Raw genomic sequence first — 22,592 nt, 5'->3', positions numbered from 1 at the left:
CGCCGTGTGCTCAGTCGCGACCTGGGGGGGGACAGACCAACGGCCCTCCCGGTCTCCCCCATCCCATTGCCTCGGGTCAGGTAAAACTGCAGTCGCGGGAATGGTTTAAGTTGTGAAAAGCAACAGGCGGGGGGCAAAACCTCGGCGGCGAGGGCGGGAGATGCTGAGCTGTGAAACACCTGGCTGCGGGGCACGACCTGCAGCAGCCGGCGGTAAACGGGTGCCAGCTCTCCGCTGGAGCAGAGAGCGAGAGGTGCGACCGCCCCGGGAGGCAGGAGAAAGCCGAGGAGAGGGGAAACCTCCAGGCCAGGCTGAACTGCGCCGCGGCAGCCGTGCCACAGCCCCTCCGGCAGCGGCCTCGGGTAGATCAACACCCGTCGGCACCAGCTGGGACGCGCGCTTGGAGCTGCGGGTGTGAATCACCGCCGGAGAGCCCAGTGCTGCCGGGAGCATCCATCCCACCCGCTTGGGAGATGGAAGCAGGGGGAAGCGGGAGCCTGTGGAAGGAGCGTGACTCAGAGCTGGGATTTGTGTGGGCTTGGGGGTTTTTTTTTCTCCTCTCACCATGGTGTTTCAGCTCTCCCATGGTTCCCTTTTCAACCTGGAGCTCCCGGCGCTGAGTTCCCGTTAAGCACAGCCCTGCTGCACCATCCCCACTGCTGCCCTGCACTGGGATGCTCCCAGTCGCAGCCTGGACCCCAAAAATCCCCGGGAGGGTGACCCCGAGCTTGGCCGGCTCAGTCTGGGGAGCGCCGGCCAGGCAGCGCGTGGGCTCGGGGCTACCACACGTGGGCAGCCACGCGGTGGTGGGTCCCCGGGCTGGATCTGGGGCTGCAGCTCCTCGGACCGAGAGGAAAAACCCCGCGATGCTGCCGAGAGGGTGCCAACCTCCCCAAAAAAAAGCACCTTGGGGTGGGCATCACCGAAGCTTGCAACCGCTGCCCGCGTCGGCGGGGTTAAGCACGTGCTCGCAGCCGGGGAGGGGAGCGGGACAGAAGGGGCTTTATTTCAGCTCATCGCCCCGATCCCGCTGCGCGTGTGTGTGTGTGTCCCCCAGGGATGAATGCTGCCCTTGTGCGACTGCGGGCACGCCTGCTCCCGCACCGCTGGCGCGGCCCGGCCGCGGGCAGGGCGATGGCACGGCCGCCGAGATGACAGCAGAGCACCCCAACGTTGCCAAAGTGCAAACCGAGGCCGGTCGCCAGCCCGGGGCTTTTGTCCGCCAAGACACACAAAACTGCCCTGTCTTAAGCGGGAGAAATTGCATCATTAATTACACAAACGAGGCCCTTGTGCTTGGCGCGGCCACTCCGGCAGCCGGTGATGCTCCGGCGCGGAGCTGCTCGGGACAACCCCTTTCCATTTAGATCAATATTTCTATTTATTGATGTAAAATTCCCCTTTCTTGCTGCGCCAAGCACATAAATACTCATGTTTTGAGGTTTAAAATCCTGGATGGGAACGGAGGTCTCTGCTCCCTGCCCCGCTGCGGCGTGGACGTGAACTTAAAGGAGGGTTTAAGGAAAGAAACTCTCCTCCAGCCGCTTCACTGGCAGTTAGTCGAGAGCGTCGAAAGAAGAGATTAAAAAATATAACAACTGTATCTAAAGTCTCTTTACATAAACACCAAACATCCGCGACGTTTCCAGCATCGCAGCCGGATCCGTCCCAGCGCCGGCGCCCACCCCGCAGCGTCCTCCGTGCTAAATCCCGCCTGGATGGACGGATCCGGGGAGCGAGAAGGGCTCCGGGGCCGGGATCAACGGCGGAGGGAGCTGCCGGTGCTGCCCCAGGTCGAAGGCAGGAGCCGTGGGCAGGGAAGGAGCAGCTGGCATCGCAAAATATAACGCCCTTTTTGCCGGACTCGGCCCCAGCAACCGCAGAGCTACGGCTTTTTTAATTTAATAACCTTAAAAAATATAGAACCTATGCGAGATCTCTCGGGAAAAACCCCAGGCTCCCTCTCAGTCATCCGAATCGGTGTTGTGGCGTTGCCTGACCCCACGGGATGGGGGAGACCTGCTCCTGCTCCTCTTCCTCCCCTTGCGCCGCGGGGACGGGTGCCGACCGCGGCCGTCCCTGCTCCGGCTGCGCCGACGGGCGGGACGGCGCGAGGGGCTCCTGCCCGAATCCCGACTGCTGGCGGAGGAATCCGTACCGTGCCGACGCCGGCCGCCGTGCCGCGAGGTCTCGGGGCGCTGCTGGGTTTTCCTTCGGTGGTGCCTACGGGGATGGAGGGGAAAGTGAGAGCAGGGACAGCGGGGACACCGACAAGCCGAATTTGGGGATGAAAAAGGGATTTTGAAAAGCCAGGAGATGCCGATGGGGCATCCTGATGCCAGCTACAACCTTGCGGCTCTCCTAAATCCTTCATCCCGTTTCCCAGCGACGATGCCCCAGAAGCAGGGCTCAGCCTTCATCCCAACTCAGCTACCTCTCATCCCGATCCGGAGAAGAATCAGAGGACGACGGAGCAGCATCCTTCTTGTGATGCTTGTCCTTCTTCTTCTCCTTCTTGTGTTTCTTCTTTTTCTTTTTCTTTTTCTCCTTTTTGGATTTCTTGCCACCCTCCGGTCTGCGAGGAAGAGACCAAGCAGTGAGGATCCTGCCCTGCGCATCCCTCCGGCTCCTCCGAAAGCTCATCCCCATCCCTCCCTCCACGTGGATCCCGCCGCGTCCCTCCTTGGCCAAGGAGAAGCCCCCAGCAACAAAAAAAGAAAAAAAAAAAAAAGAAGTTTGGGGGGGGCAAACCAGAGATTTTGGGGATGACTCAAGCAGATGCAGAACAAGCCCGATGCCAAATGGAGCCAGAGAAGCGTTTGGCAAAGTATTCCTCCCCCCAAAAAAAGGCCATTTCTGGTGGTTTCCCACCAAAGCGGTGCTCCTCATCCTCACCGTTTCTCCTCCACCTTCTCCTCCTTTTCCTGCTTCTTCTTGGAGCCAGATGTCTCGGGGCTGCTGGAGACTTTCTGGTGCTAGGGTTTGGAGAGGGGGGGAAAGACGGAGCGAGTCGGTGAGCTCGTAGCTTTGAATTACAAGAAAAAGGGATTTCCTCCCTTTAAAAATTAAATTTTGTTTGGGGGAAAAAAAAAATAGAATTAAAATTGGGAAAAATTGAAATTAAAACCCCACAAACGAACGCCGTGCGAACAGGGCGCGGGGAGCTCCTGCAGGTCTCTGCGCTCCAACCACCAGCTTTGCTTTTATACAAAACATCCCGAGCGCGGGGGGGGCTTTTTGCCTTTTTCCATCTTTTTTTTAATCAACCTCAGGAGGAAGACGTGGCCCGCGCCGTACCGTGAAGACGGAGAGCCCCATCTTGGCCGCCTCCTTGTCCTCCTTGGAGAGCATCAGCCGGCCGGCGCTGCCGCTGGGGAGAGACGTCGCCGCAGCAGGGCACGAAATGAAGAAAAAACACCCCCCAAAAAAAAAAGGATAAAAACGGTAAAATAAAATATCTAATTGCCCTGAAATGGGGTGCGGGACTGCCCCCCCCCCCACCTCGATACCTGGAGCTGCCCAAGCCCACCACCCGGTCCACGTCCTTCTCGTCCCGCTCGGCGCCGTCCCGCTTGCACACCTCGGCCAGGTCCTGCGGGGGGGGGGGAGCACCCTGTGTGTGTGTGCGTGTCCCCCCAAAAAATAGAGGGGGGGGACAACCCATCCGGCCGGGGGGACGCTGGGGGGACGCGTGGTGCCCCCCTTACCTCCTTGCTGAGGCCGGTGGGCTGCCTCTTCACGTTTTTGTAGCCCCTATAAAAACAAAAGCAGGTGATGGGGGGGGTGGGGGTGGCTTGCACCCCTTTTTTTTTGGGGGGGTGGGGGGTTGTAGGCTCACAGGGCTGCCATCATGGCCTCCTGCTCGGCCAGGCGGACGGCGGCCAGCTCTTCCTCGCGGGATAACGGGGTGGCCGTCTCCTTCTTGCCCTTGGTGTACCAGGTCAGGTCTTTCCCCTTCTGCCACCGGCCCACCGGCGCCATCAGGGAGTTCCCTGTGGGGAGCAAGGACCCCCCCCCACCCCAAAAAATGTCCTTGCACCCAAAACCCTCCATCTGCACCCCAAAACCATATGGGGGGGGGACAAGGAGGATGGGGACGGGGGGGGTTTGGCCAAGGTCAGCCCTTACCCAGGTAGTTTTCACGCTGTTTGTCCGTCTTGACGTCCTCCCAGCTGAACTGGTCCTGGCCCCCCCGGACCCCCCCTCGGGAGGAGCCGAACATGGCGCCGGACCCCACGGGGGCGTCGAGGCGTGGGTGGGGGGTGCTGACCTGCAAGGGGATCAGCCCCGGGTTGGTGCGTGTCCCCCCCCCTCAGCGTGCGACCTTGGGGGGGGGTCTCCTGGAGCAAATGTGGGCCCCCCGGAGTCTGGTGGGGTAACCAAAGCCCCGGGGGGGGTTGCACGACCCAGAGGCGGGGGGGGGGGAAATTGCAATTGCACGGCCTGGGGGGGGGGGGGAGTTGCACGGGTTGGGGGGGGTTGCACGGCCTGGAAAGGGGGGAATTGCAATTGCACGGCCTGGGGGGGGGAGGTCGTACAGCCCCGGTGAGGGGTTGCACGGCCGGGGGGGGGGGGGGGTGGTGGAATTCACGGCCCGGGGGATGTTGCACGACCCGGGGGGGGCGGGGGGGGATTGCACAGCTGGAAGGGGGGGATTGCACAGCTGGAAGGGGGGATTGCGCGGCCCGGGGCGGGGGGCGAAGGCGGCTGCAAAGCGCGGCCCCCCCCCCCCCCCCCGCCCCAGCACCCACCTCGCGCGCCGCTCCGGGCCCCGCGCGCCCTCCCGCCCCGCCCCGGCCGCTACCACCGCGCTCCGCGGGGGGGGGGGGGGGGGCGGTCTCCGTGTACGCGTGTGCGAAACGGGCGATACCACCGCGGCCGGGGGGGGGGGGAGAGCCCCACAAAACTGCACCACGACGACGACTGTTTCACAGCTTTATTTTTTTTTTTTATAAAAATTTTATTTCCGAGGCTCATTTCTTCCAGAACTTCTTGTAGGTGTCCAAATCGATGCCCTCAAAGGTCTCCTCCGTCCCGGTTTTCGGCTTGCTGGGGAACTGCCGCCGCAGCCGGGCCTTGCGCTCCGCCTCGGGCAGCGCGCTGCTGTCCAGGGGCAGCTGAGGGGACGGCGTGAAGCCCCCGGGGCCTCCCCGCGTCCCCGGCCCGCCCGCCTCCCGCCTTACCATCAGGATCCTCTTCGGCTCCCCGTAGCGCAGGCGGACGGTGGAGCCGTCGGTTTTGACCAGGAGGACGGGGTAGAGGCGGCCGTAGAGCTGCCGGCGGAGGTGGGAGACGGAGGCGCGGTTGGAGTTGGCGCGGACGGAGGCGGCGAGCGGCGGCCTGGGGACGGCGGCGAGGGGCAGGGCGCTGCAGGGAAGGCAGGGTCGTGAGAGGACGCCGCGGCGGGTGAAACGACGGAGGAGGCGAAGCTCCCGTCGCCTCACGAGGCCCAGCCCCCGTCGCCGAAGGACCCAGCCGCTCCCCAGGCATCACCGCCGCCATGCTCACCTCAGCGCCCGGCCGGCAGCCGCCATCTCGGTGCAGGCGAGCGAGGCCGGATCCTCCGCGTAGACCCCCGGCAGGCGGAGCGGGAGGCGAGGCAGCCTCCTGCGGACACACAGGGAGCAGTCCTGGGGCGGGCGGGGGGCGACAGCCCCGTGCCCCCATCGCAGCACGGCCTCCCAGCTCCCTTCCCCATCATCTGTCAGCCCCATCACGGCTCCCCCTGCCCCTGCCATGGTTCAGCCCCATCATGGCTCCCCCTGCCCCTGCCATGGTTCAGCCCCATCATGGTTCCCCCTGCCCCTGCCATGGTTCAGCCCCATCATGGCTCCCTCATCCCCACCATGGTTCAGCCCCATAACGGCCCCCCCCGCCTCTGCCAATGGTTCAGCCCCATGATCGCTCCCCCCACCCCTGCAATGGTTCAGCCCCATGATGGCTCCCCCTGCCAATGGTTCAGCCCCATGATGGCTCCCCCCGGCCCCGCCATGGTTTAGCCCCACCACGGACACCCCCCCCCACACTCCGCCCCCGCCAATGGTTCAGCTCCATACCGCCTCCCCCCACCCCAATGTGGTTCGGCCCAACACAGCCCCCCCCCGCCCCACAATGGTTCAGCCCAAGGTGCCCCCCCCACCTCCCCCACCGCGCCGTGGTTCGGCCCAACGCCCCCCCCCCCATCACGGCCCAGCCCGGCCCGGCGCTGACCTCCCCCCCCCCCCGCCTCCATCATGGTTCAACCCCAGGCGCCCCCCCCCTTGCCCCCCCCCCCCCCGCGCCCCGCACTTGGTTCTGCCCGCCCCGGTGGTCTGCCCCGGCGCCCTCCGCTCACGTGACCGCGCCCTCCGCCGCGCGGCGCTCCTCCTCCCTGACGTCAGGGGGCGCGGCGGCGGCGGCGGCGGCGGCGGGAGGGGCGCGGGGGCTGCCGGGATCGATCCCCCCCCTCCATGAGGCGGCTGCGGCTGCGCGGCGCCATCGCCCGGGCGGCGGGTGAGCGCGGCGGGGCCCGGCCCCCCGAGGGCCCCGACCCCCCGAGGGCCCCGTCCTGGCTTGGGGAGGGGGGCGCGGGGGGTGAGGCCCGGCCGGCTGCGGCGCGCTGGGCCCCTCACAAGCGTCCTCGGCTGAGGGGGCCCGGCCGGCCCCGGGGGGCTGGTCCCGCCGTAGAGGCTCCAGGCTGAGGGGGGGGGCTGGCCCTTAGCCGGCATGGGGATGCTGAGCTCCGTCCGGTGCCTGCGTGTGCTGCTCTGTCCACGCAGGGCGGCGGTGGGACAGGCTGGAAGCCCGCCGGGCTGGCGTTGTCCCCGTCCCTGCGGACACGCCGGGTCCCCATCGCTGCGCTGCTTGGGGGGGGGGGGCTCTGAGGTGTCCCCGTCCCCCCTCCACAGTTTGATGAGCCAAACGGGGATTCGCACGCTGCATCGGTTGGGTTTCGTGGGTGCCGTGGGAGACGGTGAGCTAAGACAGGGGTTTGGGGGCAAGCACCCCTCAGGTATCCAAAACCAAGGCTCTGCGCGGTGAAACACAACGAAGATGAGGAGAAGCGGATGGCAAAACCACTCCTGTCTGAGCTTTGCCTCTGTAGACATCTACCCAGCTGGGCAAACTGGCTCAAACCAGTTGGTTGGTTAAACTGGTCCAGTTTTGGGGTAGGACGAGGTCTTGGAGCGACTCCTGGCCTCGCCTGTGGCCAGGACCCAGCCGAGTTCTGCAGTGACCTTAAGCGAGCCTCGTTCCTCCTGCTGCATCACCGCTCCCTGCAAAGCCAGCAATGCCAATCAGTCGAGGGACTAATTAGCACTTTGTAGATAATTGTTTCCAGGAAAAAGGTGGCTGAGCGGTCCCGCCAGCTCTGGGCACCGCGGTGGGGATGCTCTGCTCCTGTGTCAGTACTGCAAATAATTGCCTTTATTTTAAGCAACTCGCTGGCTGTCCCGCACGATCTCTGCGTGTTGGGAAACTGCAAATGGAGCCCCGGAGCTTTCGCCCACCCGTTCCCCGACTGAACGTGGGTCCGAGGCGCGTTTGCCTCCTTTCAGATAACGTTAAACTTTGTTGTGTTACCGTAGCTGGGCTGGGTTTTCAGAACGTGTCTCAAAACTTAGAAATGTGGGAGTTACAGCTTTATACCGAACCTGCTAAAAATAGGGAACGGGATTATAATCCTAATCCAGGAGACCTTTCCTGGGGCTCCAGGGAAACTGTCCTATAATCTTCTTTTCTGCTTTGTAAGGGGGCTTTACCTTCTCTTTAAAGCCTCCCTGCTAATCAGCATTAAGTTTAACTCTTGTGATGTCTGTCCTTTGCTTTACTGGTTGCGTCGCCACCTCCCAGTTGAAATCCAGGGCGAGTTTAGCAGGCGGGAGCAGACCGAGAAATGTTCCTCGCCCTCGTGACAACCTCCTGCATCCTCCTTTGGTGACCACCTCGTCTTTTTGCAGCCCGGCGGGGTCTGCGTGGCCGTTTGTCCTCAGTGCCAGGTGTGGCACCTCCCCAAATATGAGGAGCTTTGTTAATTAGCCGTGCTGCTCTCTTGCCGATCGACTCCAGCCTGCTGTGGGTTCGGTGATGTGTGGTGGTTAGGCTGGATCCAAAACTATTTTAGGAGTAACCCAGTGGAGGTGAGAGACGCTCTGTGCTAGATATTTGCCGATTGGCTGCTCTGAAAATGCCAAAATCGGAGCAAAGGGGAAAAAAATTGAGCTTCTGCTCAAAATAAATATATACCTGTAATGTTACTGCTGCAAACAGCTTGAAAATGTAATGTGCAGATGCCTTCCTGGTCTGGGAAACCCAACAGGAGGTTTAAAAAGCCCTGTATCCACCGGATCTGGTTTCTCAGGCTTTTTTGGCGCTTTACTTGTGGTTTTTGAGGGCTTCAGGCTGCCGGAGGGAGAGGAGCTGTGTTTGAGGGGGCCGGGGAAGCAGAGGAGCCCGGCGAGGGCAGCGGCGGTGGTGTGCAGACCGGCTCATCGTCCTCAGCGGCTTCCCGGGGTCAGGGCGCGTGTTTAACCAAATCTGACGGCGGAGGAGAGGGCACCCGCTCCCACCCCTGCGCTGCTCGCGTCTCCGAGCAGAGATCGTCTCTTCTCTTCACCCTCCCAGGATGTCTTCGCCCTTCACCTCTCCGTCCCTGAGCAGCTGCCCTCAAAATCCCGCACTGTGCCGGGTGGTGGGCGCCTTCCGAAAACACTCCGTGGGAGGTGTTTTTGTTCTGGGCTGGCACAGATTCCCAGTTTGCCAGCTGGGTGTTTGCCGTCTGCCGCCCGTGGGGGCCCAGCCCCTTCATCTGGCAGTGGAAAGGGCTTTTTTTTTTTCCCCTCTAAATTACGTCTTGTTTTCCTCTGCAGATCTCCAGCAAAAGAGAAGGGATGCGTTTGGAGGGAGGGAAGAGGAAGCACCTGCAAGTCCCTTTGTTTATTTTTAGCCCATTTCCCAAAGAAGGGAGACCTGTGATTGCAACCCCTGTGTCTTTTCTCACTCTAGTTCTGAGTATTTTTGGGGAAAAAAGGGAGTAAGGTAAAGGAGAACATCTCCATCTTCCCCTGACGCCCCTCCAATGCCCTCTCTTACGAAAAGCACCACCAGCATGGGGATGGCACAGACCCTGCAGGGTCCCACCGCGGAGCTGCCGGCGCGGTTTGGAGGCGTGGGTTCGGATCTGCGTGGGCAAGAGAAGGAGTTTCCCTGTCGCCTTCGTGGTGGATAAGTAGCCTCGTCGTTGGCCTGAGGCGGAGCAGTGGCTGGAGGCAACAGCTGTGCAGACTTCAGTCTGAAAGAAGAGGAGCGTTGTCTGCAGAAGGTGAAATCCTGGCTAAAACCAAGACTGAGGGATTTCCTGGAAGAGTTGCCTCAAGCTCACAACCGCTGGCTGTGTAACGGGAGCGTAGCAGTGTTATAGCCTGCGTTTTATGCCCGATGTGCATCCATGCTGTCTAAGACCCCATCCATTCCTGGCGTCTGGGGGCACGCGTTTACGTCGGTGACAGCAGGCACGTGTCATCCGTGAGGTTACGTGCGGAGACAGGGACGGTTTTGCTGTTTGCCGAAGCGCCGGGCCGGCACGTGCCGGCACCCGTCAGCAGCTTTACCAGCTGGGAGAGCAGGGAGCGGAGAAGAAACCACGAGAGGAGATTAAAGACCAGCCAGCGGTTTTCATTGGCCATCTTAAAATTGCGGCTCGGTAATTAAGGCTTTAGGCAGATTACAAATAGCCCAGCTTTCTGCCGGCTCGCTCTTGTTGCGAGCCTGTCGGCGCTGCGAGGAGCTGGGCTTCGTACCTTGGCTGAAAGGGAGTAAAAGCAAAAGGTAAGGATGTGTTGGAGCCTGCTCCCAGCCATCGCTCTGCCCGTTCCTCTTACCCCTTCCCGGTTTGTCCGGGGTTGAATGACATGAGTGTACGTGATTCAGGCAGCTTTAAGTTCCCCTTTTGCTATCGGTGCCTGCTAAAGTGTGGATGAAATTTTTGAGGAGGGAGAAAGGAAAGCTTTTTTTTTTTTTCCCCTCTAGCTGGGATGTGAGCATCCTGGCTGGGATCTGCAGGCAGGGACCGGGACTTGTGCGTCCGGAGCAGTTCTTGTGGGCACAGCCGGATCACGGTGGAGGGGAAGCTGTGAAATGCCGGGACGGGGTCGGTGCTGCCATCCGAATGTCACGTGCGGGGGGCTTTTGGCGGTGGCCGAGGAAAGCGGCTGGCCACGAAGGAGCATCGTTTGGGAGCAGACGTGTTGCGAAGTGCGCTGGGATGACTGCAGCGCAACAAATTCTGTGTAGCTCCTCTTCTGGAGTGTTTTGCAAGCCATGGTTAGGGGCTCACCCGTTTTATTTATATGGGTGAGAGGAGCTGGCAGCGGCAGAAGAGAGGGAGAGATGCTTTGGACAGCTCGGCAAGGGCCCCTCTGCATCCTTGCTGCAAGCGCTGAAAAGCATTTTGCCGGTGAGGAGGTGCAGGAGGGCGTGCTTTCCTCTTTCAGTATTGAGCATTTAGCCAAAACCTGTGATATTTGGAAATTATCAAACCTCGAGTGCTAAAGGACAGGTCCCCAAAAGGACTTCCTAGAGTTTGTTTGGCCTCGTCGTGTTTTTTGGATGATGGAGCCTAATTCAGCAACGCGGCCGTGCACGTACGCTAGGACTGCTCCTCCGAGGTCCCCAGAGGAGGTCTGATCTGGTGGATCTCTGGGGCTGCGCACCTGGAGGATGCTAACAGCAAAAAAAACATAAATAAAAAAAGACAGTTTTCTTTTGGGTGGTGATTGAACATGGGTGTTTTTACACCCACGTTAGCTGCTGCTGGCATCTGCTTAGGCTTTGTGTATTAATACCCCGTCCTTTCGTACAGGTTTGGATAAACTCGGACAAGTACAAAGCATCCTCAGGGAACGGAGGGAAAACTCGCATGATTTGCTAGCTGTGGCGCTGCCTGATAGGCGTCTGCGCGATCGCAGAGCCGTGCAGGAGGGATTTAGGGATGAGGAGGTATCCGGCTCGCGCAGGCTGGGGTCAGGGAGGCAGCACGGCTAGATTAGCCAGCTGCACGATCCGCGGCTGATTTTGTAAGAGACGGCATTTGGCTTAAGGCTGTTTAAAAAGTGATTTGTAAGGTCAGGGTGACATTGCTATGATCTAATTCAAAATGGAAAGGCATTATACTGTCAGCTGATTGTTCCTGAGGCCGCACCCAGCGATGAGGTTAAAAAATGCATTTCCAGGGGCTTTGCTGCTTGGAGAAAGTAATTGTAAAAACAATTAGGATAGGAAATTAGATAGGAAAAAAGTAGGCTTGTTTGGTTTGTCCCACTCTTGTCATCACCTCTGGTTTAGAAGCTGCTGAATTGCTGTTGATGGATGAGGGTCCCCAGCGGTACCCGCTGCGCTGTCGTACAGGATTTTCTTTATTCACAGGTTGATAATTAACCTTCCTCCCTCCCCAGAGGGGCAAGCACATGAAAACACCCAATTTTTTCTTTCTGGCTGAAGAAACAACTGCAGAAAGGTCTGTGTGGCCCCAGGCTGCCTTTTTTTTTTCCTGTACCAGGAACCAAACCCTTCTTTCTCACCACGAGACACCTTCAGCTGGAGTTAGCGCTCCAGGAAATATGGAAATAAACCCCGAAGCGTGCCCGTGTCCCGGATCACACCTGTGTTGCTGTTGCAAGGCTGTGGGGTTTAGTGGTGGAGGACGTGCTGGGCTTCTGGGTCTAGACTTCAGCACGTTGTCTGCTTACGATAAAGGCTTTGCGTGTGGATATTTATCCCCAAGCTGATTGGAAATATTTAACTGTCCGTCATAGGCTCGGAGTTTGTACTTGTTAGGATGTAAATGGGCAACATAAGAGGTGCAGTGATCTCGTGGGCATCCCATCCCTCGCTCGGAGCTGCCTGTGTGTAACGCTGGCTGATTTCTGCCCTTTTTTCTTGCCAGCATCTCCTGCAAACACTCCTTGAGGCCTCTCGCCACGAGAGGGGAGTGTCTGTGACTGTTCCTCTGTCAGTAAGGACAAGTATTAAGCTGGCATTGCCCAGTGTGTCTGGATGTCCCAGGATGTTTCCAGATGCCACCAGGCACAGACAGCATTTTCCTCTTGTTGGAGAAAGTTTTCCCTAGGATTTGGGTCCCAGAGAACAGAGCTAGGACAGAGCTGGCTTGAATTATCCCAGTATAGTGGCAGCTGGAGCCCAGTTTCCTCCTCCTTTGGGTTATGTCCTATGAATTTAACCTCAGTCCCTCGAGAATGAGTGTTCACGCTGCGGTGATACACGTCCTTTATGTCTCTGAGGTATTTGTTCCCCAGGTAAGAATTGGCGCCAGCAGCAAAGCAAGGTGAAGCCGTCCTGCTGCATTGCTGGTGGCCTCCGTTGTCTGCTTTCCAAAACAATATCCGAGTCCTTAGGGCTCCCAGCCCGGATCTTTTGCAGCAGTACAGAGGTGGCAGCTCCCGCTGTCTGCAGCCAGTTTGCTAATTTAATAGTTCTTTGAACTTCCCTGGTATTTCCTGCACTCTGTTACCTCCTGTCAGCTCCAGGCTTGTGATTTCTCATCGTTTCAGATTTGCCTGCAGAAACTTGTATCCAAGGGTAAAGGATAGCTGCTCTTTTGTGGGGCCGAGCACGCCTGGCAATCCATAGCTGTGTTTTTTCATGGGTGTTTCTAACCAGACGTGTATTTTTCTGTCTCTCTAGCCATGCAGGGACCGAGACCGGTGGTTCTGAGTGGCCCATCGGGTGCAGGCAAGAGCACTTTGTTAAAGAAACTGCTTAAAGATTATGAGAACATCTTTGGCTTCAGCGTCTCCCGTGAGTATCTGTGTGTCTCTGGGGAAGGGCAGCGGAGGAGTTCAGGGCCGCTAGCCCAGAGCCTGCTTCTGTACCTGTATTCATGCCCCAAATAACGGGCTTCCATGGCTTGCCTGTGTCCTAGTCTGTCTGTGGGCTCTTTGGGATGTTTAAATAAGCCAGGATGCCTTTTACTACTGGTATTGTCTGGAAATAGCACCCTTTCCAGGTCTGGTGACTCCCCACACCTCTAAACACAGCTCAGAGAGGTGATGAGATTTTTCTGAGTGATTCTTGACTCTGAAAATAGCAAAATCCGCCCCTCCCGCCCCCTGCTTCAAAAGCCAGTTCTTTCCATCCACCTGCACGAGCTGATGGGGATTTTAACAGCTCAGGGGCTTTTCACAGCCCAGGGGCCGCACACCAGAGTCTCAGATTTAAAATTAAAGAGTTTTGTGAAGCCCATCTCGTTACCGGCTCAGTCAGTGAAACTGTTCGCCCCATCACCTGTGCGCGTTCGTCCTCCCGCCCTCGCTCTGGTGGTTTGTTGACTTTTTTTACGTCGGTCACTAAGCGCTGGCCAAGGGTCCTTTTGTTCTACCTGGGATGGCTCCCTGTAATGTGAAAATAACCCCTGGCCGGCCAGCTCGGTCCACTCACGCCCGCCTGCAGGCAGTGCTCAACTCCTCCTGCGTCCACAACAGAGTAAGCGCAGGGAGTTTTCTTCAGGCAGCTTGCCTTTTGCAATACTAATTTAGTTTCCTTTTTCTTGAGCGGCACCTTAAAGGTTACCCACAGAGCCTGGGCTGTGTCGGCAGCTCGTTTGCCTGGTTTTTCCCTGGAGCTCTGCAAGGTGTTACCTTTGCAAGTACGTTACCAAAATTTTTTTTACTGTCCTAACGCTTTGGATGCTTCAAGTGAAATCCTTGCTTTGAGATCTGTGAGATGTGGATTCGTTCCACCATGAAAGAGTGGATACTGGATGTTTGAAAATTGAATGTTACTGGAGATGAAAAAAACCTTAAAATTATCTTTCCTTTTGTTTCATCCTATGCTCTTGAATCAACTGAATCTCTCATCTCACTCCAAACTAAATCTTACCCCTTTCCCCAAGGGTTTTTTTTCCTAAATCTCCATAGGCCACTCAGACCTTGGCAACTGGTGCTTTATAAAAACTTAACAGGTGATCAGAGCCCTCCCGCGTTAGGTTAACTCCTGCCAGTCCTAAATAAAATAATCAGTGTTGCCCTCCATGATGACCATCAGCTCCTTTTTGGTTTGCAGAGCACGTGCTTAAAATAATACTAGTTTGAACAACTTCCAACAGGGTTCAAAGGCTGTCCGGTTTATTCACCTACCTTATGCAGGAGTTTGCCCTTACTCATTAAATCTGGCTATTTTAAGCACCTACGTAGGTGCCGCACAATCTTTTAAAGTGAAGATAACTCTGCGAAGTAGGGCACCACTAATTCCCCTGAACTGAGGTCCAAATAATGTGCGTAGGATTCCACAGGAAGGCTGTAGCAGAGCTTAAAACTAAGCCCAGCCTGCTAAGTCCCGCACTGACCGCTCGGCCCCTAACCATCTTAATTGATTGTTTTCAGATTATCTGGGATTCCTCGATTAAAGGCCAATCCTGCGTGTCGTTGTGTGTTACGCCAGCTGATTCCAGAAGCTTTGATCATTTTAGATAGAGGATCAGCTTACTACGTGATTTGGTTAATCGGCTGCGTACGCGCTTTTATTTCTTTGATGCTATTACTTCCTTGGGTGATCTACAAAATTTACAAAGCTGTTTTTTGCTTACAGATACCACAAGGCAGCCAAGACCCGGAGAAGTGAATGGCAAAGGTGAGTGTGTTACAGTTGGGCCTGTCTCATCAAACTCGGCAAATAATTCCTCTGAAAAATTTTAAGTTTTTATGTGAAGTGCACGCATGAATCCCCGCTGGCAGATAAGCTAGTCCCACGTTTATGTTTATAGGGTGCATTTCCTCAGGCAGACATTCAGTAAGGATATATTTGAGACTGTGTATATATACATGTATATGTGTATATAAACATGCATATATACAAGCGCTTTTGTTCTTTATCTCAGTGGCAATGAGACCGTAGCCATTTACCGCTGTTCCACAGCATTTGCCATGCATTGGTGAAAAGATAACAAAGAGGGACGGATTTGGCAGAACAACCCCCAAATTTAATTAAGTGATGAAATGTTAACAGAGGCAGCGCCTGTGCTGCCGGTTTCCTTTTCTAGGCGCCATCTCTGTGACTCGCTGGCCCGGGTTTTCAAAGCGGGGCTCTCCCGTTTAAGCGCCATGGTCCGTCCTTGGTCGTTGAGTGGCTTGGTTTTCAAAGTGTCAGGTAGCTCTGGTGAGGTACCTCAAACGCACGCTGCTTTGGAAAATGCAGCTGCTTAATGAGATGCCTTTGCCTGTACGAATAGCTTGTGTGCAGCTGGCCAGCCGCTTTTCTGTTTTCTGGTCTGTTTGCATATTTCAGAAAGAATCAAATGAGGTTTGCACTTAATTTCCGACGGCAGTTTTCACTCTGAAGTGAAAGGGAGGAATTTTAACAAAAGATAGAGAAACATTCCTTTTTAGTTTGCTTGGTTTTGATGTTCCCTTTTATCTCCCTTTCCCTCTCATCCCGTTCTAGTCTTTAATCATAAATGCTTTCAAATTGAGGGCCTTGGCAGTCCTGCTGTAATGTGTCCCACACCTGTGGGGAGCAGGGGGGGAGCTTCCCCCTGCACCAGCAAGGGGAAGGGTATGAAAAAGGGAGCCCAGCAGCATGTCTGGCCGCACAGAAAGCTCCAAACCATTTTGAGCAGGTGTCTGGGCAATCGGTGTGGAGAGGGGATGCTGTATGCAGCAGTAATTATGCAGTAATTAGGAAGTAGACAGCTGTCGTCTGCCAACATTTTCCAAAGCAGATTTTAAGGTGCTTCTCCCCTAAGCACCCACGGGTGTCATTTTGACCAGGAAACCTTCAAAGCGGTTAATTTCTGGTTCTTTTTCCTGTTTTCCCTATCCAGATTACCACTTTGTGACCAGAGAGGAAATGCAGAAAGAAATCGATGCTGGTGAATTCATCGAGCACGCAGAGTTCTCTGGAAATATGTACGGGACGAGGTATGCAGTTCAGCCGCTGTCGCTGCTGAACCGGCTGGTGCTGGGAGCTGAGATGATGGTGAAGGAAAAAATATTTTACCTTAGTGACACTGTTTTCCCCCAAACACACAGATTCTTGCCATAAGCAAAGCCTTTCATTTGAGAGCAGGGTCCTTGTCAGCTTTATTAAGACGGCAAAATTAACTCTTGCAGAGAGTTAGCTCATCATAATTAATCATCGTTGCGTTATGAGATTCTCTATAGCCTCCAGTGTTTGAGGGCTGCTGAAATAGTTCATTTGCTTAACACTTTTCTTGCGCAGGGGTGATTTTCACAGACTATTTATGCTCCTTATTTTCCAAGTGCTTGCAGAGAGTAGTGGGCAGAATGGAGACTTACTCTCACGATCCCTGCGTTACCTAATGGTCTGAATACGGTGAATTCAGGAGCAGAAGTGACGATGTCTGTGTTGGCTGTTGTGAAGCAAGGATGCATGCTGCCTTGGTAAAGTGGCTGCTTATGAATAGATAAATCGCATGGCAGCCTTAACTGGGGTTAAAGAGTTAGGTGGATTTTAAAATAGCGTTGTCCTGGGCGTTGGAGCCAATGATCAATAAAACATTAAGCTGCAATGTTAATTAGAGGTCAGATATCTTATGTAATTACTGCGAGAAAATTGTGGCACTACAGTAAAGGACCTGCTAAGGAGGAGAGTTAAATGTTCCCTGAGATGTTTAATTAGTTGCATTAAAGAAATTTGCCTGGAACGCTTTTCAGGAAGACTTACATTTCTTAAGGAGCTGAATGTGCTTTTTTGAGGATTTTTTGGAGATGGCAAAGTTAGCTTCTGAGGATGGTGTCCTTACGGGAGGTGCCAACGTAAGGCCCCCAGGCTGAGCGTGCTGTAGGTGTACAGCTCTGAAGGAACGGTCGGTGATTTTGCATTTCAGTAACGTAGCTGTTTTAATGTGACATGCAGAGGCGTCGCTGCTGTCACCGCAGCGAAGGGCAGCCTCGCGGGGGTCTGGCCGTGCTCCCTCTGAGGCTGATGGAGAAGCACAGTCCCCTCCTCTGGCCTTGCTACTTCCAGTGTCACTGGTTTGGCAAGAGAAGCGAAGCCTGACAGCTCATCTTCCAAATACACAGCACCAAGGAGAAGCCAAGTTCAAGCTCCTTAATCCCTGGCTTCATCCTGTGTAGGACAGGCTTTGTCCCTTCACATGTGTCCTCCTTAATCCAGCCGGCTGCAGCGTGGAGGAGACGGCTGCTTTCTGATGTCTGATACATAGGTAGAGTTGATTTTGGTGCCTTTTCCCCAGGGTGGGTGCTGAGAAGACATCTCTCCTCAGACAATTTCCTTGAAATTTCCAGGAATTTGATACTTCAACCAAATTAAAGGATGTGCTTGGGTTTATTTCTGAGGTGCTTTTCTCCCTGGCCCTCACTTTCATCTTTGGTCCCCTCTGCTTGTTCACACTGCCTGTGCTCTGCCTCTGGTGGTGGGCATTGCAGGGTGAGAGGCTGAAATCAGCCCAAACCCATCTCAGCAATAAAGACCAGTTTGCAAACAAAATAAATACAGAAACTCTCCAAGCCTGTGTTTCCTCTACAAGTGCCTAAGGATGTTTCTAATCAGATGTGTGATAAAATGGGGAGAGTCCCTCATGCTTATCAGAATAGTTGAAGTTTTCGCCTATCCTTTCTGCTCCCTAAATCCCGTCAGCTAATAATAACGAATACCTAAAAATTAATTGCTTAATTTAAGAGCCCTGAAAGGGCTCTGTCTGCGGGATAGCACTGAGTCCCGCCCACAGAAACCAGAATCTCTTTGAAGCTGCCTTAAATTAGAGGCTGAAATCAGAGTGCAGGCATGGGGTCTCTTCCTTGGGGCTCTGAGAGCTGCTGGCTCTTTGTAGATGGGTTGTAGTGGGCGTTAGTTGATACCTGGTGATACCAGATGAAGCCTGCGGCTCTCACAAGGCAAACCAAGCCATTTTGGGGAGTTTTTGTAGATTTGCCCCCGAGGCTGCCTGTCTGCCCGCTCTCCGTCACTGTCCTGCGTGAGGAGCTCACAGCACCGCCGTGTCGGGCTGCTCCACTGCTCATCTCTGTTTGCTGGGGCTTTTCTGGGCTTGCAGGCTCCCAGAAGTCTTTACAGCTTTCCCCATCTCGGCTCTGCTCCCTGTTCCTCCAAGAGGCACCTTCTGCTTGTGCTGCCTCTGTCCTCTGCGGCTGTGTTTGCAGCCGTGGCACCCGTGGGTTCAGGACTCTCCGTCTGTGCTGTCACATCTTCCTCTCCTCACACCCTAACAGCAGCAGCGCCGGGGCCGCAAGCAGCTGCTGCGTGACACCCGTGGGTGCTTTCCCTCTGTGCCGGTGAAGACCCTGTCTTCTCCAGCTGGCACAGCCAGGAGCGGGGCTGGTGAGAGCTGTGGGAGGAGAGCTGGGCATCCTGAATCCTGTTTCGCTGGAGCTGTGACTCCCCTTTCCTGGGGTGTAGGACAGCACAAGAGCATTTGTTTAGGGCAGTCTGTTTTCAGCAGATCTTTGCAGAAGGCATCAGGGAGCAAACCTTGGTGGGGCAGGGTGACAAGGTGAGGTCCAAAGAGGTGCCCTGGGTACGGGCAGGGAATCAAGCAAGTTGGAGGCTGGCTGTAGGGCAGTGTTTTCTCTTAATATCTGCTCCCATTGCACGACCTCAAAACCTGCAGTGCCACCTCTGAGCTTCTGGCAGGGCTTCTCTCCACACTGTCCATCATACCATGGAGCCCTGGCTTGAAGGAGAATCTGTACCCAGCACTGAAAAGCCTCCCGAGAGGGCTGCTACCCCCTAAGTAGTCCAGGTACCTCCAGTGCACCAGGAGAGAGTTGGCGTTGCTGCTTTTCAAGGGAGAATTGTAGGCGTTTGGGAACAAGCTTGAGGCAATTCCCCCATGTTGGGGAAGAGATACTGTCTTTAATGACATACGAGAACCACCACTTAAGAAATATTTTCTTAATTGTGCATCTTGCGACCCAGGCAGGACCATCCATCTTCATCAAGCATCCTTCAGGAGAGTGCATCGGTACAGAAATCAGTGGATCTGTGGAGAAGGGAAGTTCTCAGTGTTTCTGTGGTGAAGGTTGCTCCTGTGTTTGTCGAAGGCAGGAACTTCACAGACCATACCTGATCCACGCTGCTCAGGGGATAGTTGCACATCATCCGTTTCCGCACATTATCCGTTTCCACACCTTCCATCGTGGTTTTGCCAGCCTCTCTAGCAGGAGACAGCAGGTCCCTGCTCTGCCCCAGGGACCCAGGGGATGCTTGGGGAAAGAGAAACTGTTTAGCAAGAGCAGTGCAGGCTCTCTCTTCTCTCCTGCTGCAGTTTGGGCACAGGGCAGCCCTGTGAGGTGAAGAGCTGCCCCTGGAGGGGGACACACCAACCCCCCGCTGCTATGGCTGGACACCGACCCCTTCCCTCTTTGCTCTGTCCCCAGTAAAGGTGCGGTGCAGGCTGTTCAGGCCCAGAACCAGATCTGCGTCCTTGACATCGACATCCAGGGCGTGAAGAACATCAAGAGGACAGACCTGAACCCCATCTACATCTCCGTGCAGCCCCCGTCCATAGACATCTTGGTGAGCGACCGCCTTCCTTTGCCGTTAGGCAGTTAGAGGTAATCAGCGTCTTGCTCTGAAGCGATGGGAGTTCCCCCCTCGTTGATTCATCTGTGTGTTTTTAAGGGCCGTAGAATAGGGTGGGAGGATGTTTCTGAGTGCAGTTACCTCTGCCCAGTCAAACTCCCCAGCCTCTGGCTCCCAGGGATAAATCTTCCTGTGCCCTGTTTTTTCTGTCCCTCCTGGACAGTTCCCACACCTTGGCGTGTTTGCCTGCGTTGGGTTACAGACTCTGTTGCAGTGTGGCCAGCCATAAAAGTCATTAGTTGTGCTTATGCTGGGGAGAGAAGGAGATTTTTGAGCTCAGACTTGCCTCCAGATATTAAAGTTAAACCGAGGGAGGGTGGTTCTCCGCAGCGCCAGAAATCCTATACCCCTCTGGTCTTATGGGGCCCTATATAATATCGTAGTGTGCCTCTGGGAGAAGTGAAATCACTGGCACAGTTCAGGGAGGGATGCAGACACGCAGAGCGTCACAGAATGCTTTGGGATGGAAGGGACCTTTAAAGCCCATCCAGTCCATCCCCCCTGCAAGGGGCAGGGACATCTCCAACCAGATCAGGTTGCTCAGAGCCCCATCCAGCCTGGCCTTGAGTGTTTCCAGGGATGGGGCATCTACCACCTCTCTGGGCAACCTGGGCCAGTGTTTCACCACCCCCATGGTAAAAAATTCCTTCCTTATATCCAGTCTGAATCTACCTTCTTTTAGTTTAAAACCATTCCCCCTTGTTCTATCGGTATTGGCCCTGCTAAAAAGTCTGTCCCCATCTTTCTTGTAGGCCCTCTTTAAGTACTGAAAGGCTGCACTAAGGTCTCCCCGCAGCCTTCTCTTCTCCAGGCTGAACACCCCCAGCTCTCAGCCTGTCCTCACAGCAGAGATGTTCCAGCCCTCTGACCATTTCTGTGGCCTCCTCTGGCCCCGCTCCAACAGCTCCATGTCCTTCCCGTGCTGAGGACCCCCGAGCTGGACGCAGGGCTCCAGGGGGGTCTCCCCAGAGCAGAGCAGAATCCCCTCCCTCGCCCCGCTGCCCACGCTGCAGGGGCTGCAGCCCAGGAGACGCTTGGCTTGCTGGGCTGCCAGCGCACATTGCCGGCTCATGGCCAGCTTTTCGTCTACCAACATGTGCACCTTGCTGAAGCCATGCAAGGAGTCCATGGCAGAGAAGCCCATGACTTCTGGCTCTCCCCTCTTGCTCTCAGTAGATCGGGCAGTCTATGCTTCTCATTGAGTTTGTGGAGGAGGAAGCCAGCAGCACCAGCTGCCAGAGCCCAGCGGAGAGATTTCATCTCCCAGCAGTACCTGCAAAAAAAAAAAATATATGTGGAGTGGGAAAGAGACCGGGAACCTGAGCTCAGGGTAGGAGATCTTGAGTGAAAACCCAGAGAGATCTTGAGCCAAACTGAATGTGGCCCCTCGCCCTTTGCAGAGTGTTACCTCGCGTGCCCGTGGCCACCGGCAGTAGCTAACGGCCGACAGCACTGGTGCGCGGGGTGGGCAGTGGCTTCTGCGGGCAGCGTTTGGAACACGCGTTTCTTTAATATGTTTGTCATTGGATTTAGGAAAAAAGACTACGTGATCGAAAGACTGAGACAGAAGAAAGTTTACTGAAGCGTTTGACTGCAGCCCGCGTAGATTTGGAACTTAGTAAGTCCAGGGGCCTTGTGTGCAGGGCGGGGGGGTGCGTTGGTGATTCAGGAGCTGCTTTTTTGCACGAACGCCTGACGTGTGTCCTCCAGGGAGTGCTGGCAGGGCTCGGCCATCAGCTGAGTTTCATCTAAGCGCCGTACTGCATCGTTTCCCACCGCCGTTCCTTGTGGGCGCTTGGCAGAGAAGCGTGTTATCAGTGGCTGAAATGATGATATTAAAATGCCACAGGAACTCGGGTCGTGCACGAGAGATGCCACCGGGAGGGAACACGTTCTCCTCTAACTCTGTCCTCACCTCCTTCCCTAGGTAAAGAGCCTGGCCTGTTTGACTTGGTCATTATTAACGATGATTTAGAAAAAGCCTATTCCGAATTGAAGGAGATACTCCTGGAGGTGAGTCGTTTGGGGCTTTTTCTGCCTCGCTCCCCGGGCAGGCGTGACGTCTGGGCTGAGCAGGGGAGGGTCTGTAGGCAGCCACAGAATTGTGACCACATGCCCACGCTTGATCTATTTTGAGCTGCTGAGTGACATAGTTGAGCACAGATCACGTACGAGCAATGATGGATCAGCGGCCTAAGAGCGGGAAACGGATCCAGCGCGATGCTGGGCAGAATCAACATACATCCCTGGACAGTGTGGAAGGGGATCAAACCTTCCAAACCTCGCCTTGTCCCTAAAGGCTCGTGCGTAAACCCCGGCCTTGGTCCTGTGATGCTGTGGAGCTGGTCTGAGGAGATGATGGCTCATGGTCTCCAGAGCTGTGAAACTATGAGGTGTTCCCACAGAGCGGCAGACGCTCAGTTGTTTTCCTGATCTCCTTGCAGGAAATCAAGAAGACCCAAGAATCCAGGAAGTCCTGAGCTGAGCTTGCTTGGACGTTTTAACTTTGCACATCATTCCCGAAGCACGTCACGCCATTTTATTCCGAGAGACATTCCCTTTAGGCTGATCCTCCTCCCAAGTTACTCTAGGATGTTTCTATTAAAAGGAAAGAAAACGAAACCCGGTCACGCTTGTGTTTCTGTTCGCCACGCGCTCGGCGTGGGCTCTCCCAGGTTGGTACCGCAGGCGGATGCTTCGGGAGCGACTGTGCGGCATCGGCTGCCGAAGGGCAGAGCCGTGCTGCCAGGCTGGAGAGGAGCTGCCTGGGCAGCTGCGGCCCCGGCCCGCGCCTCGCGATCCCGCTGCGGTCTTTGCGGAGGTACGCGTTGCGCCCAGCTAGTGCCGCTCGCAGAAGGGAGCGACGTCGATGTGACGCCCGCTTCCACCTGCAGAGAGAGGGGCTCCCATCTTTACTGGCACCTGATTGCCACAAGTGTTGGCATCCTCCTGCTCCCTCTGGTTCCTGCTTCCTTTTGCAGACCCGGCTACGGCTCCTCCGGGCGTTTCCCACCATC

The 22,592-nt window shown here is 55.8% G+C and overlaps 3 protein-coding genes across 5 annotated transcripts; 1 reads left to right on the top strand and 2 right to left on the bottom strand.

The window, feature by feature from the left end:
* Nucleotides 1-1,402: 1,402 nt before the first annotated feature.
* On the bottom strand, nucleotides 1,403-4,780 carry LOC309597844 (multiple myeloma tumor-associated protein 2 homolog). The gene is made up of 9 exons (XM_082327805.1): nucleotides 4,752-4,780; nucleotides 4,129-4,270; nucleotides 3,839-3,992; nucleotides 3,708-3,753; nucleotides 3,510-3,592; nucleotides 3,298-3,370; nucleotides 2,896-2,975; nucleotides 2,435-2,575; nucleotides 1,403-2,223 (listed from the first exon to the last, which is right to left on the bottom strand). Exons 2-9 carry the CDS (start codon nucleotides 4,220-4,222, stop codon nucleotides 1,965-1,967), a joined length of 930 nt encoding a protein of 309 aa, XP_082183931.1. The 5' UTR covers nucleotides 4,223-4,270; nucleotides 4,752-4,780; the 3' UTR covers nucleotides 1,403-1,964.
* A 155-nt stretch (nucleotides 4,781-4,935) lies between these two features.
* MRPL55 (mitochondrial ribosomal protein L55) lies at nucleotides 4,936-6,367 on the bottom strand. Of its 2 annotated transcripts, none has more exons than XM_082310806.1 (4): nucleotides 6,335-6,367; nucleotides 5,509-5,607; nucleotides 5,184-5,367; nucleotides 4,936-5,117 (listed from the first exon to the last, which is right to left on the bottom strand). In XM_082310806.1, exons 2-4 carry the CDS (start codon nucleotides 5,532-5,534, stop codon nucleotides 4,974-4,976), a joined length of 354 nt encoding a protein of 117 aa, XP_082166932.1. In that variant the 5' UTR covers nucleotides 5,535-5,607; nucleotides 6,335-6,367; the 3' UTR covers nucleotides 4,936-4,973. The 2 variants fall into 2 exon arrangements, with proteins under 2 accessions (XP_082166932.1, XP_082166931.1); XM_082310805.1 differs by having other exon boundaries at nucleotides 6,289-6,354.
* Nucleotides 6,368-6,408: 41 nt separating this feature from the next.
* GUK1 (guanylate kinase 1) lies at nucleotides 6,409-22,151 on the top strand. 2 transcript variants are annotated; one of them, XM_082330358.1, is made up of 9 exons: nucleotides 6,419-6,492; nucleotides 8,850-9,807; nucleotides 12,682-12,795; nucleotides 14,584-14,625; nucleotides 15,815-15,911; nucleotides 19,371-19,509; nucleotides 21,109-21,193; nucleotides 21,503-21,588; nucleotides 22,020-22,151. In XM_082330358.1, exons 3-9 carry the CDS (start codon nucleotides 12,684-12,686, stop codon nucleotides 22,053-22,055), a joined length of 597 nt encoding a protein of 198 aa, XP_082186484.1. In that variant the 5' UTR covers nucleotides 6,419-6,492; nucleotides 8,850-9,807; nucleotides 12,682-12,683; the 3' UTR covers nucleotides 22,056-22,151. The 2 variants fall into 2 exon arrangements, with proteins under 2 accessions (XP_082186483.1, XP_082186484.1); XM_082330357.1 differs by lacking the exon at nucleotides 8,850-9,807 and having other exon boundaries at nucleotides 6,409-6,492.
* The last annotated feature ends 441 nt before the right edge of the window (nucleotides 22,152-22,592 follow it).

Source organism: Platalea leucorodia, assembly GCF_965183815.1.
Source record: "Platalea leucorodia genome assembly, chromosome: 1".
Lineage (NCBI taxonomy): Eukaryota > Metazoa > Chordata > Aves > Pelecaniformes > Threskiornithidae > Platalea > Platalea leucorodia.
Note: the sequence above shows the minus strand (reverse complement) of the source record. Positions and strands in the feature narration are given on the sequence as shown.

What these genes read in the sequence shown, in the direction of transcription:
- LOC309597844 (XM_082327805.1), bottom strand. Translation starts at nt 4,222, where the DNA reads ATGTTCGGCTCCTCCCGAGGGGGGGTCCGGGGGGGCCAGGACCAGTTC. An exon ending in ACAGCGTGAAAACTACCTGG is followed by an intron (nt 3,993 to 4,128) that starts GTAAGGGCTGAC and finishes TGCTCCCCACAG; the next exon opens with GGAACTCCCTGATGGCGCCG. An exon ending in GAGGCCATGATGGCAGCCCT is followed by an intron (nt 3,754 to 3,838) that starts GTGAGCCTACAA and finishes TTGTTTTTATAG; the next exon opens with GGGCTACAAAAACGTGAAGA.
- MRPL55 (XM_082310806.1), bottom strand. Translation starts at nt 5,534, where the DNA reads ATGGCGGCTGCCGGCCGGGCGCTGAG. An exon ending in GCTGCCGGCCGGGCGCTGAG is followed by an intron (nt 5,368 to 5,508) that starts GTGAGCATGGCG and finishes CCTTCCCTGCAG; the next exon opens with CGCCCTGCCCCTCGCCGCCG. An exon ending in AGCCGAAGAGGATCCTGATG is followed by an intron (nt 5,118 to 5,183) that starts GTAAGGCGGGAG and finishes CCGTCCCCTCAG; the next exon opens with CTGCCCCTGGACAGCAGCGC.
- GUK1 (XM_082330357.1), top strand. Translation starts at nt 6,450, where the DNA reads ATGAGGCGGCTGCGGCTGCGCGGCGCCATCGCCCGGGCGGCGG. An exon ending in CTTTGGCTTCAGCGTCTCCC is followed by an intron (nt 12,796 to 14,583) that starts GTGAGTATCTGT and finishes TTTTGCTTACAG; the next exon opens with ATACCACAAGGCAGCCAAGA. An exon ending in TGAAGGAGATACTCCTGGAG is followed by an intron (nt 21,589 to 22,019) that starts GTGAGTCGTTTG and finishes ATCTCCTTGCAG; the next exon opens with GAAATCAAGAAGACCCAAGA.